General features: G+C 52.7%; 1 protein-coding gene across 1 annotated transcript in view; it reads left to right on the plus strand.

The window, feature by feature from the left end:
• NXN (nucleoredoxin) overlaps positions 1 to 15,670 on the plus strand; it is a 47,916-nt gene extending 32,246 nt beyond the window's left edge. The window contains exons 3-8 of the mRNA XM_072353439.1: positions 1,033 to 1,166; positions 1,546 to 1,646; positions 1,914 to 2,020; positions 9,172 to 9,351; positions 11,796 to 11,920; positions 14,494 to 15,670. Coding sequence (XP_072209540.1) covers positions 1,033 to 1,166; positions 1,546 to 1,646; positions 1,914 to 2,020; positions 9,172 to 9,351; positions 11,796 to 11,920; positions 14,494 to 14,676 — 830 coding nt within the window. The 3' untranslated portion in view covers positions 14,677 to 15,670. The remainder of the gene's footprint in view (positions 1 to 1,032; positions 1,167 to 1,545; positions 1,647 to 1,913; positions 2,021 to 9,171; positions 9,352 to 11,795; positions 11,921 to 14,493) is intronic.
• Positions 15,671 to 16,127: the final 457 nt, after the last annotated feature.

Below are 16,127 nucleotides of genomic sequence, written 5' to 3' on the forward strand. Positions count from 1 at the left end.
GGAAGCAGAGTCTTTCCTAAATAGTGAGTGGGTGCTTATCACCAACATCGCAGCCTGTTAGGGTAATGAGTTCCCCATTATTTGTAAATGAGACAGAAAAAGGCTATTGTTCTCATTTCCCAAAGTTGTGTTGGGAGTTAATTTTAAATCCTTCCTAATTAAATTTGCAAAGACCTAAATCTGTGCCCTCCCTCGCAGATACTGCAGACCTGATGTTCAGCTGTTAACCTGCCTGTGCAAACATTCCTTCGTGCAGCAGATACTGAAAATGGTGTCTGCTGGCAGGAACTGTGCAGCAAGAACCAGTTATGGCCTGGGCCATCTGTGATGCTTCCTCATCTCTGGCTGAATATCTCAGATCAGTTTCTGTAGGAGCTGGCAGCAGATGATTCTGAGCATGTGTTTGCATGTATGCACACATGCTTTATGCAGCACAAGTTCTAGAAGTTCATGTGTGTGTTCAACATGAGGGGAAAAAAAAGCAGTCCAGTGATACGGTTAATTGGTATGGTTAAAGCCTTAAATATAGAGGAATTAGGGCTGTGATGATGTGTCCTGCACCATCTGCTTCCCTGTTTGTGTAGAAGGGCAGCTGGTTGGGAGGCAGGGTGGGTGCAAGGGCTGCAATCAGCAAAGTGGCTTTGTCTGTAAGTGGCAAACAGGCTGCCTGCATTCCTGAGCACGTACCACCTTGCCTCTGTTGTTAAAACAAACATTGTGGATAAGGAAAAGATGCGTTATCAGGCACAAAACCAGAACAGGCAGAAGTTGCTCTGACTTGGGCAAGGATGGAGGTACCTGTGGAGCTGAGGTCACTCTGGATGCACGAGGAAACACTGTGGTGGTGCCAGGGCAGTTGAGTAATTCTGCATCCCCCTTTAATGGAGTGAACCTCAATAGGATCCCTCAAATAGCACCTCAAATGGCAGGATGGCTTTCAATGGAACTTTTGAAGTTGTAAATGCTCCATATGCTTCCTATTTTGTGTTTTGTTTTGTTTTTTTTCCCCACTCCCATCCCAACCCTCTCTAGGTCTGGAGTTCCCGTGGGGGCCAAAACCCTTCAGTGAAGTTGTTGCTGGACCTCTGCTAAGGAACAATGGCCAGACACTAGATAGCAGTGCTCTGGAGGGCTCTCATGTCGGGGTCTACTTCTCTGCACACTGGGTGAGTGGTGGGTGCTCTGCAGAGCTATTGGGGTGAGCTCTGGGCAGCCCTTGGGTGAGGTGAGGAATCACTGCCAACCTCTGAAGGAGGCTGGAGACCTCAGGCTGGTTGGTGCATAAGCAGTTACGATGTTCTTGTCCTTTTGGAGGAAGCCAGCAGCATTACAATTGCATGACATCCTCATCTGACCCTGCAGAAGGGGAAGACTTTTCAGATTTTCAAAGTGGGAGAGATTTTGTCAGCAGTTTCAGGAGTTAGTGACCTCCTGCCATAAACACCAGCCACATCCAAGGCTATTTCCTGACTCTCCAGAAGAGTTTGGCTTTCAGTGATGGCTCCATCATCTAGACAGTGTGCCCATGTGTGTGTTGTTTTGCAGTGCCCACCCTGCCGAAGCCTCACACGGGTTCTGGTGGAGTCCTACCGGAAGATCAAGGAAGCTGGCCAGAAATTTGAGATACTCTTCGTTAGTGCAGACAGGTAATGAAGCGGTGCCTCCTGGTGCAGGCAGAGCAACCAGTCCTGGAGATATTTGATCACAAAAAGCGTGCTGCAGACCCTTTCTTAGGAAATTCGGGCTTGAAATTTAGTCCAGCTCTTCCCATGTTTGTGTGTCCTAGCAGCAGTTGCTGGGGGGCTTAGTGCAATGGGGAAAGGTCTTTGTAGGCTGAGTCTATGAAGAAAAGGGGAAGTGGCGTGGCAGGTAGAGGGGCTGCACTGAGGATCCTGCACTGCTCTGTTGCACAGGTCAGAGGATTCCTTCAAGCAGTATTTCAGCGAGATGCCCTGGGTAGCTGTCCCGTATGCGGATGAGGCCAGACGGTCACGCCTGAATCGGCTCTATGGCATACAAGGTAGGAAAGGCCCTTCTGATGTGCAGCTCTCCTTTCTGCTGCTTTTGTTGAACGTTTGTGATGTCTCCTCTTGTTTAACTAAAACAAGAAAATGGTGAAGCAAAGCGCAGTGCCCCCAGGCCGAGCTGCTTCATGTTTCTGCTCTCTGCAAAGTCACATTCCTACCACCTGCCAGGCAGACTGTTAATCGAAACAGGACTTCCATAAACAACCTAATTCTTCCTGGAAACTTGGAAGCTTTTTTTGGCTTGGTTGTTTTTTACCTAATTACTGATTTATTTATTTTGTCTTTTCTTGAAGGTTTAAGTTTCATTTTCTTGCTGTTTTATGTAATGTAAAGGCAGGCGATCATTCTCTGCAGAGGCTGAGGAAGATGGCATCTGGTTTATGTTAGCAACGTGAATTACAGAAGAGTGCATGTTTGATGTAAACCATGGCTTTGCCTTTACTGTATGCGTCTGTGCCAGAATCCAGCAGCCTCAGCTGCTCAGAGGGCAGGGGAGAGGCTCACTCTGTCTGGGTGTTTTGAGAGTGTCCCAGAGATGATAGAAGTTCCCAGCAGCCCTCCTGGGAACCAGTATGTTGTTCGTACAGGAGATGAGGTGCACTGCAGAGACGTGCAAGGTAAATAGCTTGCAAGGACGCTTCCATGTATACATAGAATTTCTGCTTGTACTTAAGGAATTCAGAGATAAAGAGCAAACTGTGTGTTTCTCATTGCTTCAGTGCAGCATCATCCAGGTGGGTGCAGGCTGAGGCAGGCAGAGAAGCAGGAGTATTGCCAAAGGTGCTCAGGAGCCTGGGGACACCAGTGGGGGTCTGTGGACCATCCTAGTGACCACATTTTGCTCTCCTGTATTTGCCTGCATTGCTTTTGCAAAGCGTCATCAGCAGAAAGGTCCCGGAGTGGCCAAACCTTTGAATGTGTTCATTTCAACTTATTTGTCTGTGTTGACTTTAGTGGGATAGTTTTGCTGATATGAGCATTTGGCAGAAACCCAGTGAGCAGGAGGAATCATCCCTCTTCACAATCCTCCCTGAACACCCCTTCTGGGGTGAGCTCAGGTGCCATCGCTGTGCTCTGTTCTCTGACCTCACATCGTGAAGAACTGTTAGCCTGCTTTAAATAGCCATCATTTTGCTTCTATAATTACCTTCCCATGGGGCAAAAGCTTTCCAAATTCATCTGTCTTTTCCCTGGCCTGCTCACAACCTTCTCCAGTGCTGGTTTCGGCAGAGCCCTGCAGGACTGCTGCCAGTTTCACTGGGACTTTCTGTAAATAAGGTGTCCAGACGTGGATACTCAGCACTGAGCATGCTGTAGCCAGGGAAACAGTAACAACAGCTTTCCCTTTAATTTCAGCCGCTGTCTCCTTAAATGTCTCTCTTGGTTGTGTGCTGACCTGAAAATGTAAATATTTGCTGTTCCCATGTGCCCTGACCCTTTCCAAGCTGACGTAGCTCCCATTTTACCCCTCGTATTTCCACATGGCAGGGATGCTTTACTGGGGACACTGACACTGGGATTTGGGCGTGTTTGACTGCAAACCCTACTTCATCACAGCTTTTGCATGAAGTAGGAACCTCCTTGCAAGGATTTTATCTGATGGGCAGCCACGTTGAAATGTAGAGGAGGGCTGGTTTATACTGTATTGGGGTAAACCTTCTCTCTGCTCACAGTGGGTGCTGAATGGTAGTTGCTTATTCCTGCACAGGCAATGACTCCTTGTTCTCACAGAGCATTCTAGCAGTTGTGCTCTATAAGTGCCTGCTTGGCTTTCCACATTTCCTGCTAAACTTGGACAACACTGTGCTGCTCCTGCAGCTGCCTTTGTTCTCAGTCCTTATAGCGCTGCACAGGGAGCAGCATCCATGCAGCCCTGTGCAGCCCTGCTGGCCTCTGGCACCAGGCAGCCCCAGTGTAGGAGCACGTGCCTCAGGTTGTGTCTGCAGGGTGGCTTTTCCTCTGATTTTTCTGAGGCCAGCAGAGCTTTTCCTGGAGCTGGAACAACAAAAGAACTTGTCTTCCTGAACAGCGCTAGGCTGCTGGAAAGCAGCAAGACAGTCAGAGCTCATGTTGTTTTAGTCCTGTGTTGGCCCCTACAGCATTCAAAAAACTCAGTGTAAAATGTAAGTTGAGTTATTGGCCTTTATTTGGGTTGACTTGAATGCCTCTATTCATAACCCACGTGCAGTCAGTGGGCTGTACCATACCCACCTATATTAAATTGCTTCTGGGTGCAGCACTGTCTTGAAAGAGAGTTGTTTCTCATATCGCAGCTTCTTATAAGAATCCTCCATTGTGTGCTTCCGTGTGGCTGTCACAGATGAAGGCTCCTAACTCTCCTCTTTGGGCAGGGGGTGGTAATGAATGCTATACACAGATGGGAATTGCCCTTTATTGCATCTCCTAGGAGAGAATTTGTGATCCTATAAGTGCATTACAGCACTGTGGGATTTGCAGTTACCTGGGGGAACTTCACAGACCTGTTGTTTCAGCCCTGGGCTCTGGTCCAGACACCCGCTGGTTACTCCATTGCCCAGCTGGGAAGTCATGGCCAGGAGAGGTTTCCTGTGCTGGGTTTGTGAAGCTTTCTGCTAAAGAGGTCAAAAAAAAACCAACCCCAACCCAGCAATAAAACCCAGTGTTGTATTCTCTGAACGTTTTATTCACGGTGATTTTGATTGCTCAGCCAACAGACTTAATGCAGATGAGATTTCCATGTCGGATACGGGTTTTAATATATAAATAAATGCGTTGCCAGGTTCAGTAACAAATCATTTGGCCCCCGTGTTTTCGCAAAATGCTCGTCTCGTGGGAACTGAATCCATTTTCTAATGCGTTGAGTCAAACTGAGCCCGTCTATGCTAATTCTCATCTAAAGCTTATACAATATTCATTGCAGAACGTCTGATCTATGATTCTTCTTGATAACTAAATTCTGGTGTTATGACTCACGGCAATTACTAGATCCCCCAAAAGGCACTAAAATAACACGTAGTGGCTGTAGGTGAGTAGGGAGGGGGGGAAGCACCCGGCTTAGCAGGTGTGGGTTTGGTTTAAGGCTTGATGGTTAAGGATGCCCAGTCAGAGATGCAGGGGATGGAGCTTAGGAGACCAAGGGAGTGCTCAGTACGCTCTGGTGTGGCTGTGGCATCAGGGGCAGATGCACTGCAGCAACCTCAGCCTTCACCATGTGGATCCAGAAAGGAAAGCAGAGCTTTGTGGTCTATGAGGAGCCTCTGATGCCAGATGAAAGGTGAAATTTATGGATCCTGCACGTCACCCGCCTCTTAACAGGCTGAAAATCATGAAATCAGCCTCAAGTTTTCAGGTGTGTTATTGGCATTTCCAAACACGTTAAACACGGGGTGATTTATCTCAGAGTCTTATTTTCTGAGTCTTGGAAGTTGTAGCAGCTGGGTGCTTTGGCGTGTGTCTGCGTGTGCAAATTAACTGCTCCAAACAGGAGATGAAATCACTGGTGTCTGTGGGATAGCACTGACAGAATGACCTGTGTCTAAAGCAGGCCCTGAATATTCCCAGGTCAGACAGGCTCCTTTGCAGCCTGCTTCAGTCTGCTGGATCTTGGGGCTGGCCAAAGGGGGTGCAGGAAGGGCTGTGGCCTTGCTGAGAGCTGATCCCACAGACCCAGTGCTGCAGGCTGGTTAATAATGCAGGTCTGGAGGGGACCAAATGGCAGGCATCCTGGGTGGGGATGGGAATCGTAAATGAATAAAGACCTGAATTATGTGGGGTGCTGATCATCATGTGCTTCTCTTGGCTTCAGTAGTATTTTGTGATGCTTTGTGCCTTGCAGGATAGGGCCAGAGAGAGTTTTCTCAATTCCTTCCAGTCTGTTTAACCTCTCCCTGCCCTGGAGCTATTTTGAATACCAGAAGGTAATGAATAAGCCTTTCTGTGATAGAAAAATCTCTTTCTTGGCATTCCCTTAGGATTTGCAAGCCCAGCCATCATGCTGTGTTACTGTGCAGCTCCTGCAGCTGACCCAATGAGTGCAGCCCCGTGCATGGGAGGAATGTGAGCAGCGCTGTCTGGGCTGGAATGAGGGGAATGCAGCTGCTCGCCTGGACCTGCAGGCAGGCTGGGACAGACAGACAGCCGTGTATTTCCTAGAGAAACGCCTAGGATTCAGAGGGTTTGTGAGTAACCCACTGTTGTACAGGGGGGAATTGCCAGGAGGCAGCAGCAGCGTGTTGATTTCTCCTGCACAGAAAGAGAGCTGATGGAGGATTTCTAACAAATGTGGCTTAAGATGAACCTTTGGGCTGAGAGGTGAGGGTAGGAAGATTTGTTTTCTCGGTTTGCTGCTGTGATTCAGAGGCTGTTGCTGGGTGGATGAGGAAATGACTGATAGCAATTGGGTCGAGCACCGAGTGATGAGGATCTGACAGCAGAGCCTGGTGCTGACACTGGCTGCCTGGCCCCTGTCTCTTGGGGCCCGGTATCAAATTGTCTCCCTCTTCCTTCCTTTCGGGATGTTTTTTTGTGTCCCTGATGACAGAAGAACGGTGTTTTTCCCAGATGAAGTCACCAGCCTGAGCCATTCCTGTTGGCTTTGACTGCCAGCTCCTGCCGCTCCATCCCCCCACAGGTCAGGGGCAGCCATCAGCAATCAGTGCAGAACCAGCCTTCCCTGCATGCGTGTCCCAAAAGCAGCATCTCGCTGATATTCAACACCATTCACCCCCAGGGCCACACTGCAGGAGCTTGCCACAAATGTCAGTTCTGGGGCCTGGAAGCCTCCTCTGTGTGCTACTGGCTGGGACAGTCACCAGCTGGTGTCCCCTGCACACCCAGACAGATGTCGGGAATTGACTTGTGCTAAATCTCAGCTGCGTGCAGCCACTCCTTGCTTTGTCCCAGCCAGCAAGTCCCAGGGCTGAGGCCCCACAGCCTGCAGAGCCAGCCAGCCCTCTGCCTTCTGGTGAAGCCTTGCCCCTATTCCCAACAGTTTGACTTGCATGTCGTTAGTGCAGAGCTGCAGCTGCTCCTGACGTGAAAAGCTGCAGTTCTTCTGAGCCTACGTCACATCTCTGTGTTTTTGTAGCTTGTGCTTAAGGCTTCATGGGAGACCAGTCTTAAGACGTCTGCTGCAGCCAGGTGGGATGAATGAAAGCCTCATTAAAGCCACGCTCTTTGCAACCAAAGAAGAAAAATCCCTTAGCTATTGCTGAGATCCCTTCCTCTTCTCACACCCATCCTGGCTGGGTTTTCAGGGTCTTGTTTTAGTGTAATCCTCATAAGGCTTTTATTTTATCCTGGGGCTTTCCAGCCCTGTAGCTCTGGGCAGAATGGTGCTCTGGCCTAAATGGGGACTCCACAGCACCCATAGCCCTGTTATTCTTAGGAGAAAGGGGCTATGCTCTTTGTATAGAGGGACATATTTAACTGATTGTTTCTCTGGTTTGGGTTTGTTTCTTTGTTTGTTTTCCCTGGATGAAGCAGAACACATGTTCCTCCTTCTTCCCATGTGCCGCTGCAGAAATAAACAACTCAGGACCCCCATCCTGTAGGCAGGAGGGCACTCAGCCCGGCTGTACTGGGGCTGGAGGAGCTGCATTGTGCTCAGCAATGAGCAGCTCTGGGCCCCAGCTGGGGAAATCAGCTTGGATGAGTGCCAGTGATCTGCAGGCCTGCACTGGTGTGAGGGATTCTCAGTTTCCCCATCTGCTCCCATGTTGTCCCTTTGCAAGGACATGGCCCTGCCCAGAGGTGCTGGCAACATCCTATGGGCTGGCAGCATGGCCAGGGAAGGCTCAGTGCATCCATGTGCATGCACTCATCCTGAACCTTGTAATTCTGATGCACACCTACATCTGTTTGTTGGATGCCAGCTTTCTGCCCCAGACAGAAGGCACTTTTTTGGGTTAAGGGCACAGCTCTGCATGGTCCCCGTACCATCTGGTGTTGCTCAGCTCCAGGGGACTGCAACTAATGGTGTGTTCTGCGGTCTGAGCAGCTGCTGGTGCACACACAGCTGGAAGTGCAACATGCAAACCCACCGGGACAGCATTTTTAATAGCTTAGGAGCTGGCTCCAAAGCAATAAAAGGTGAAATAATTACCTGCAGAATTGATTTGAAGTGCAGGAAGTATCCAGCAGCTCTGCAGCCCTTTGCCTGCTGAGCTTTCCCCACAGCCGCGGTGCCGTGCTGGGGCAGGAGCTGCACGGTCATTGGAGCAGGGTCACATCCCCTTGGTCTCCTGGGGGCTTGAGGAGGGAAGGAGCAGCACAAATGAATTAGCACCGAGCTTAGCTTCCCCTTCTCTTAACCGCTGAGCTGGGCTGGTGGTGCCAGCAGAGCTGCCCAGCTCTGTTCCTGCTCAGTGCACCGGTTCCTTGGGGGGTTCCCAACAGGAACCAGTAGCCCTGTTTGGCCATTTCATTCAGTGTAGGCTGTGTTTGTTGTGTAGCTGCCTTCTGTTTCGCAGCCTTTTGTCAGCTGGGGACCTCAGGTGTCCACCTCTCCATACACAGAATAGTGTCCCAGCTATGTAACATTCACGAGCTGCTGGACCCGGATGTGTGCTGTGAAAATGATGGGACAATTGCTTCTCTATCGGAAGGGGTGTGGGGGTTCATGGAGGAGTTCATGGCTGCTAAAACGTGTGGGTTTCTGCTGGGAACAAACACACCCTGCTTCCTGGCTGCTGCTGCTTGCAGCCCGCTCTGCCACAAGGTTTGTGATGCTTTGAACCACGTATCTTCAGGCTGGGGTGGTGGTGTCTGGGTGCTGAGCTCTGCCATGCATACGGGAGACACTTTGGTCCATGCTTTGTGAGCTGCAGTGAGCTTCTGAGCAGGGTCCTGTCTGCTGTGCCACAGTTGGTGTGCAGGAACATCGGTGTCAGGCAGCAGTGAGTGAGCTCTCCCTGTAGTCAGAAAGGGAAGGAAGGCGATGCCAGTGCCTGTCTCCCAGCTTCCTGCTCTGGCTCCTCAATTACAGCTCTCCTTGAACAGAAACGGGGTCCGGGGATCCCACTTCCCACCACATAAGCTGCAATGGCAGCACTGACGCGCTGGCCTCCTGCCAGATCAGAGGCAATAGGACGGATCCTTTTCCCCCACACCCTTTTACTCCCATATTAGCACTTTGGCACTAATCCCTGTTTTTCTCCTGTCACAGGCATCCCAACGCTCATCGTGCTGGACTCCCAGGGCGAAGTGATCACCCGGCAGGGGAGGGTGGAGGTGCTGAATGACATCGAGTGCCGAGAGTTCCCCTGGCACCCCAAACCTGTGCTGGAGCTGACAGACTCCAATGCCGTGCAGCTGAACGAGGGCCCCTGCCTTGTTCTCTTTGTAGGTATGGAGCTAAATCCTGGCGGGGAGGGGTCTCTGTGATGAGAGGGCTCTGCAGCTTGCTGCCTCCCCTTCAGGGACTCAGGAGAGTGACAGCCCTGGAGCTGGCTTCCTAATGGAGCGTGGGCTGCTTGCAGCTCACAGGGGTTTGCCAGAGCTGTGCCTATGACACAGCTTGTCCATGTCTGCACCTCTGCAACTCCAGCCCTGCAGTGAGGGATGCGGTGGAGCAGCTGTTTGCACCAAAGAGGAGCTTCAGTGGTGGCTGTGGGGAGGCATGCTAATTAACATTGAAGCGTGCTAGAAATGCACTGGTGGTGGCTGGGAGGAGGAAGGCCTTTTCTGGAGCTTAGGAGGCAGAAGGGTTGCAGCTGTATGCTGGCAGCTCCAGCTCAGGGCTTGAGTTCCTTGGCCGAGCAAAGTTCACTGGTTCTTGAGTGTCCCCTCTACATGGGGGGCTGGCTGCAGGACAGAACAGACTTCCCCTCCCAAGCTGGTGTCCCTCTGCTGCTGCTTACCCACTCATTTACTCCAGCTGTGGCTGGAGATGGGCCTGGAGCACATCTGGGTTGTCCCAGTCTTTCCTCTCCAGCGAGAGATGGTGAAATCTCACCAGTGCTTTGACTTCCGTGGTCTGTGCTCCAAGCACAGCATCCTGATGAGCAAGAGAGCCCAAAGAGAAGCTGCGGTTGCTGTGATCAGAGTGTAGTGAGGTTTGCTGAAGAGCCTGTGTTACCTTGAGCCTGCTTGCCTGGCACTGGAGTGTGCTGGGGGCTGCTGGGACGCAGTCAGGGCTTGTGTCCTGCTTCCTCACACACCCTTTGTTAGCAAAAAGCCCTTTTCTGCAGCGTTTATAGTATGTCTCTTGCTCTTTCCCTTCCTCCCTTTCAGATTTCCTTTTGACCCTGATTATTTATTCAGTAGAACCCAGCAGGGGATGTGAGCACAGAGCCAAAAATACTCTCTTCAAGCTGGGAGGACTCGCTCTCTACACTGAGTGTGATTGATGGGGGCTGTCACTGCAGGCCTCGAGAAAGAGTTATTTTTGTCTTGCTCCGAGCAAAGTTTTTCTATCACCTTTCTGCAAAAAGCAGCCAGGGCTCTCGCCTGGATCCAAGAGGATGCTCAGCCTTGGTGAAAGCCGCTGGTGTTGCACTAAGTCATGCACTGGGAACGTGGGGATGGAGGCTTCTGGCCAGTCTGTGTCTTGCTGAGAGACCTCCAGCAGCAGAGTGCTTGTCCTTGCTTTTTGGGGCAGTACGGAGCTCACTCGTGCTTTCTGTGGTCGGCTGATGTTGGGGTCACCTGGAGGCAGCGGCACCCCCAGAAAGAAGCAGCCTGAGGCACTGGGAGGGACGTGGGGTTTGCTGAGCGCAGTGTGTGAGGTCGGGGCTGTGTCAGTGGGCTTAGCAAGAATCGGGGGTGAATAAATGCTGAGCGATGTACATCTGCCACTGGAGAGTTTAGGGCTGGGTTAGCCAGAATGTCGAGGGCTGGCCTGGAGTGCAGCCAACAGCGTTTGTTAGCAGAAAAATCAATCACTGCATAAGCCCCACAACTCTACGTATTTATCTCTGTCGTCCACGCAGGACTCATCCAGCAATGCAGCGTGTGGTGTCCTTAGCATTCCTGTCTTTGCTTAGAGAAGCCAAGGGAGGAGGTAGGGAAGCATTGTGCAAGGGCAGGCAGAGCTCTGGGACTGGGCAGTGCCCACCAGGTGGTTCCAGGGGCCCACACGAGCTGCACGCTGCCAGGCAACCAGGAATCTGTTTTCTTGAGGGTTTTATTTTTTCCCCAAACTATTTCTTATTTTTTTGTCATGCTAAAAGTTGTCCCCAAATTGAAATCCTTTCATCTAGGTGCTGCTCAAGGACGCTGTCTCTCTTCTTTCCGACTCAGTATTTGAACTTCAGTGGTGGCTGGCATTTGATTGATGTTTCCATCTCTTTCTACTCTACCTCTGGCAAATCAAAGCTGCCTTTACAGAGCCGCCACCGCGGAGACTCGAGCAGAAAAGCTGCTGAGCAGCCGTCCCAAGGCGGAGGGATGTTGGGTGGCAGGCAGGGTGGCAGGCAGCCTCAGCACGTTCGTTTGGTCTTCAAAACAGCCCGAACCTTTTCAAGCTGCACACCGGCTTTGTTGTGTCTGTTTGTCCCTGTGCTGCAGCAGCAGCACCAAGGGAGCGAGCAGTGAAATATTTTGGGAGCAGGCGCTGCTCTTCTGTTACATGTTTCCCTGTCTCACATGAAAAGTGCAATTCAGCTGCTCCCTAATTGCTACACAGCCGCATGGCTTTGAAGTTGTTGCTGTGTGTTCGGACTCCTATTTCCTCCGTTGTTGTTGCTGTGGGGTAGAGCTGCCCGTGCCCCGGGCTGTTTGCATCTGTTTGATCCTAACCTCCTTTTTGTATGTCTCTTTGCTTCGTCTCCCCACGTCTGTGCCCTGCAGATTCAGAGGATGATGGAGAGTCGGAGGCAGCGAAACAACTGATTCAGCCCATAGCTGAAAAAATCATTGCCAAGTACAAAGCCAAAGAGGAGGAGGCACCGTTGCTCTTCTTTGTGGCAGGCGAGGTAAGCGGGAGGGGAATGTGAGAGCTCCCTGTAAGCACAGGGCTGCGTCCCACACTGCTGGGGCTGGTGGAGACAGGGCAGCTTCCATCCCTTGTGCTGCTGAGCCACGGGCCTCAGGGTGTGAGCTGGGTTGGGTAATGCCATCTCTGCTCTCCAGGTGGGTAAACTGAGACATGGAGCTCAGCTGAGCTGAGTGCAGCCTGCGCTGGATTCTAGTAGCTGAGGGGTTCTTTCCCAAGTTTTGCTGTAGGTCGCCCTCAGCACTTTGAGTCTCGGGCTTGTTCAAAGGTGAAAAAGCCTCAAGGCCAGGAAGGGAACTGGCGGGGACAGGCAGAGATGAGCGCTGGGAGACAGGAGTGGGTGGCAAGCTCTCACACTGGGGCTGCCAGCCCCATGCGGCCACTTCAAACACTGGGGCTGTGTGTGCTGGCTGCACGGGCAGCAGTCCCAGTCAGCCTCTGCTTTCAGTCCGTGTTGGCAGCCAGGTCGGCCTGGCTGTACTTCCCACCTCACTGCAGTGCTGCTGCTTTTCTTGCCACCCTGAGTGGAGGGAAGGGACCAGCACTCCAGCCTCTTCCCTAATGGGTTGGCAGCCACCCAAAGTCATCGTGGTGGTGCCAGCGCGAGCTGGAGGCATGGGCTCTGCTGGGAGCTGGGCCAGGCCAGCCTGGGCTGCCTGGAAGGGGAGAGGCTACGAGACCAGAGCCCTCCCACGTCGCTGGAGAGGGGTTCCCTCATTACAGCTTTGAAGTGAGGGACCCCAGGGTGCACTCGCCCAGCTGATGGGGCAGCCCCTGGCTGTGTTGCAGGGGGAACCCGGCCTGCAGCCGATTTGCGTGCTGCTGCCTGCCCAGCTCCTGTGGAGGCAGCCCCAATCCCATGGGGTGGGATGATTTCTGTGCCGTGCAGATAATACTGGGCAAAACTCCCTTTGGGAATGGGCAGGGGCTGCCTGGGGAGCAGATCTGCAAGGCCTGGGGCTTGGCTGCTGTGGTGTAAGGTGCTTTGTCACAGCTCTCTCTTCTCTCGGGCTTCCCCTGCCCTGCAGGAAATGAGTGCATCCCAAGCTGCCACAGTGTTGGTGGCTGGACTGGTGCTGGGAATGTGATGCAGAGTGCTCAGAGCCAGGGTTCTGCTGTCGGCCTTCAGGGAAACGGGACACCCTTGTCCTGTGTGCAGCACTTCACCCTTCTACAGGCTTGCGAACCAGAACGGTTTTGCATGAGGCTCAAAAAAGCTCCTGGCTCCCCTCCTGTGGGACCCAGGCAGGTGGGAGCCGCCAAGCTGCTGTGCGCCTGCTCGGCCTCCACGCTCACGTCACAGCCGCAGTGCGCACCAGCGGGTCCCCCGGAGCCGCCCAGCGCACAAAGAGGCCTGCGATGCTGCACCGGGCTCCCCCCACACTGAGCCCCCACCACCACCCACAGCCCCTTGGGCCCCTTCCATCCAGGCACTTGTGCTCCCACGGCCGTGTCAGGTCTCTGAGCGGCCCAACTCGGCCCCTCACCCTTGAATGAGTCTCTTGTTGGAAGGGCTCTATGGGGAGGGTCTGGAGAGCTGCCCCCCTCCCCCAGAGCCTGCAAAGCGTTTTCCTCCTGCTCGCTGGCTGCAGCTGAAACATTGCTGCTATTCATGCGGCTCCCGACATCCCTGCGGCAGCAGGGCCGAAGAATGGGGAGCATCCGGCACGTCCCATTCATCCGTCACCTCAATAGCCCTAGCTGCTGGCCTCGGGTCTCCGCCGGCCCCAGTGCACAATGCAGCCAGGCCGCGGCCGGAGCAGGCGCCTCCCATTCCTCTCCCAGCGCCTTTGGGCCGGTTTTGCATGGATTAGGAGGTTTCGGTTGCTTTGCAGCGATCACATAAAGGACAAGGCATCCCAACACCTCGGCTCTGGGCTGGTCCCAGAGGTGGGAAGCGCTGGGGGCCGAGGTCACGGGCCCAGCCCTGCTCTCCCTTCCCTGCCACGTGGTCCTGCGCCAGAAAACCCTGCAGTGGAAGGGGAGGCGCGATAGGAACCACCCTGCCGGCCGCCGCCCTGTGCTGCATCGCTCCCAGCCGCCTCTGGATTCCTTTATTTCCATCGCTGCTGTTGGAAAACTGCTCAGAGGAATGCCTGGTTTCAATGACCGTGCAATCTGGACATGGCCCTGGTGTGTCCCCACGTCTCCTTGCCATGCTCAGGAGATGAATTGCTCCAGCACCGGTGTTTGAATTCCACAGCCCCAGCAGTGACAAATGAGTTTTCCCCTTTGCCCTGAGCTGTGATTTGTCTGGCTGCTGAACGCGTTGCTTGAGTTTGCTGTGGGTTCTGGGCCTGCACTCGCACACTGTGGGTCTGCCTGTGGGGTGAAGGGTCCTAGAGGTGTGAAGCAGAGGAGAGAAGGGGCTGGAGAGGGGTAAAAAGTGGTGCTGGGTGAGAGCAGAGCCTGGGTTTGCTTTCTGGGTAGGCAGTGGGGCTCAGCACAGCCCAGTGAGGTGCTCTGTGTGTAGACTACACCACTTCATGGAAGCAGTGCCGCTCCCGGCTGTGGAGCTCTGCTGATGCTCCTCTCTCTTGTTTTGGCCTCCAGGATGACATGACTGACTCTCTCCGGGATTACACCAACCTGCCTGAGGCTGCGCCCCTGCTCACCATCCTGGACATGTCAGCTAGGGCCAAGTACGTGATGGATGTGGAGGAGATCACACCGGAGATCGTGGAAGCTTTCGTCAGCGACTTTCTAGCAGACAAGCTAAAACCCGAACCCATCTAAGGCAGCTTCTGCACCAACAGACATTATTTAAAACTAGGTCTCTCTTCCGCCGCTCATGGATTCTCCAGCGTGTTCTCACGCCTGACCCAGTATCCAACCTTCTTGTGGTGCCTTGTTCTACGCAGTGAATCCTTCTCCTAAGCAAAACTCCTTGAGATGCACTTTCAGCAGGGAGTCGTTGGCGTTCAGAGACTTCGCTTGTGCTTCATGGTGATATATTCTCTAATAACCAGGCCAGAACTGTTACCATACTTACTTTATACATGGCACTAGCTAGCAGGCAGATCTTTTTGCATGGTGTTCTTCCCAACGTATGCATCAGGCGGTGGATGGGGTTCTCGGGGCTCTTTTCTTCTCCTTGTCCCCTTTCTTTCCTCTCCTACAACCTCTGCTGACTAAATTACTTCAAGGAAGCAATAAGGAAATGGTCCCCTTTGCCCCCGCCCCACCTTCCTTCCCCCACTCGAGTAACAGTGCCCTGATGAGGCCAAACAAAGTCTTAACTGCTGACAACCTCTGAAAGACCACAGTGCAGCCGGGCTTTTCCTCCTCGGGGTGAGAACTTCCCAGGTAGTTCTCCCACCCCACACACCGACAGCCTTATGCAGCTTTGGCTGCACACGTCGGGGGAACATCCAACCCCCCCCCGTGGTACACAGACATCCCCTCCTGCACTGAGCCAGGAGCAGAACACCACCAGGCTGCCCTCGTCTCTCCCTTGTGCTCTCCCTGTCCCCTCTCCCTCCTGCTCCTTCTCTCTGGTATGAATTGTTTACCCCTCTGTGTTAGTTGGTTTTTGTAGGTGTGTCCCAAACCTGACAGTAATGGTGCTGTTCTTTAAAAAAAAAAAGAAAAAAAAAAGGAAAAAAAAAGAATAAAAAGATTCCTCCCCAGTCCTTATAGCAGCACAGCCAAACCCCCCAGGAAGTGACATTGTAAAAACTGTACATGGTGATTGGAACTTTGTAATAAAACCGAGCTAATAACCGAGTTGGGAGGTACCGGTTGCCGCAGCCCCCCCCTTCATTCCCCCCCCCAAGCTGTTCCCATCAGGGTGGTGTCCTGGAGCTGAAAGCGTTTCCTTTCAGCTCGTTTGTGGCAGCATTACAGCCTCTCCCTTTATCGCTGTTACAGCAACCCACCCTGGCAGGAGCTGGGAAAAGCAACCAAGTGTGGAAAGGCAGAAATTTGCATAAATCTCTCTTGTTGTTTTTGCACGTTTCAGGTTCTCTTGTTCGGGGCTGGTTGGCTGAGCTGTGAGGCGGCCTATTAGCTACAGCTCGCTGCCCTCCCCAGCTGTAGGCTGGAAGGTGGGGGTCAGCTCTGCATTGCAGAACGGCTTCCATAGCGGTCCTGATGAGCTGAATTAACTCAGATCCCCCTTTACTGGGGTATTTTGAGGGAATAGACCTTTGGGGTGAGCGACCATCCACCTCAGGGTTAAGGGAGTG

The sequence above is a fragment of the Excalfactoria chinensis genome, chromosome 19 (genome assembly GCF_039878825.1).
Source record: "Excalfactoria chinensis isolate bCotChi1 chromosome 19, bCotChi1.hap2, whole genome shotgun sequence".
Classification (NCBI taxonomy): Eukaryota; Metazoa; Chordata; class Aves; order Galliformes; family Phasianidae; genus Excalfactoria; species Excalfactoria chinensis.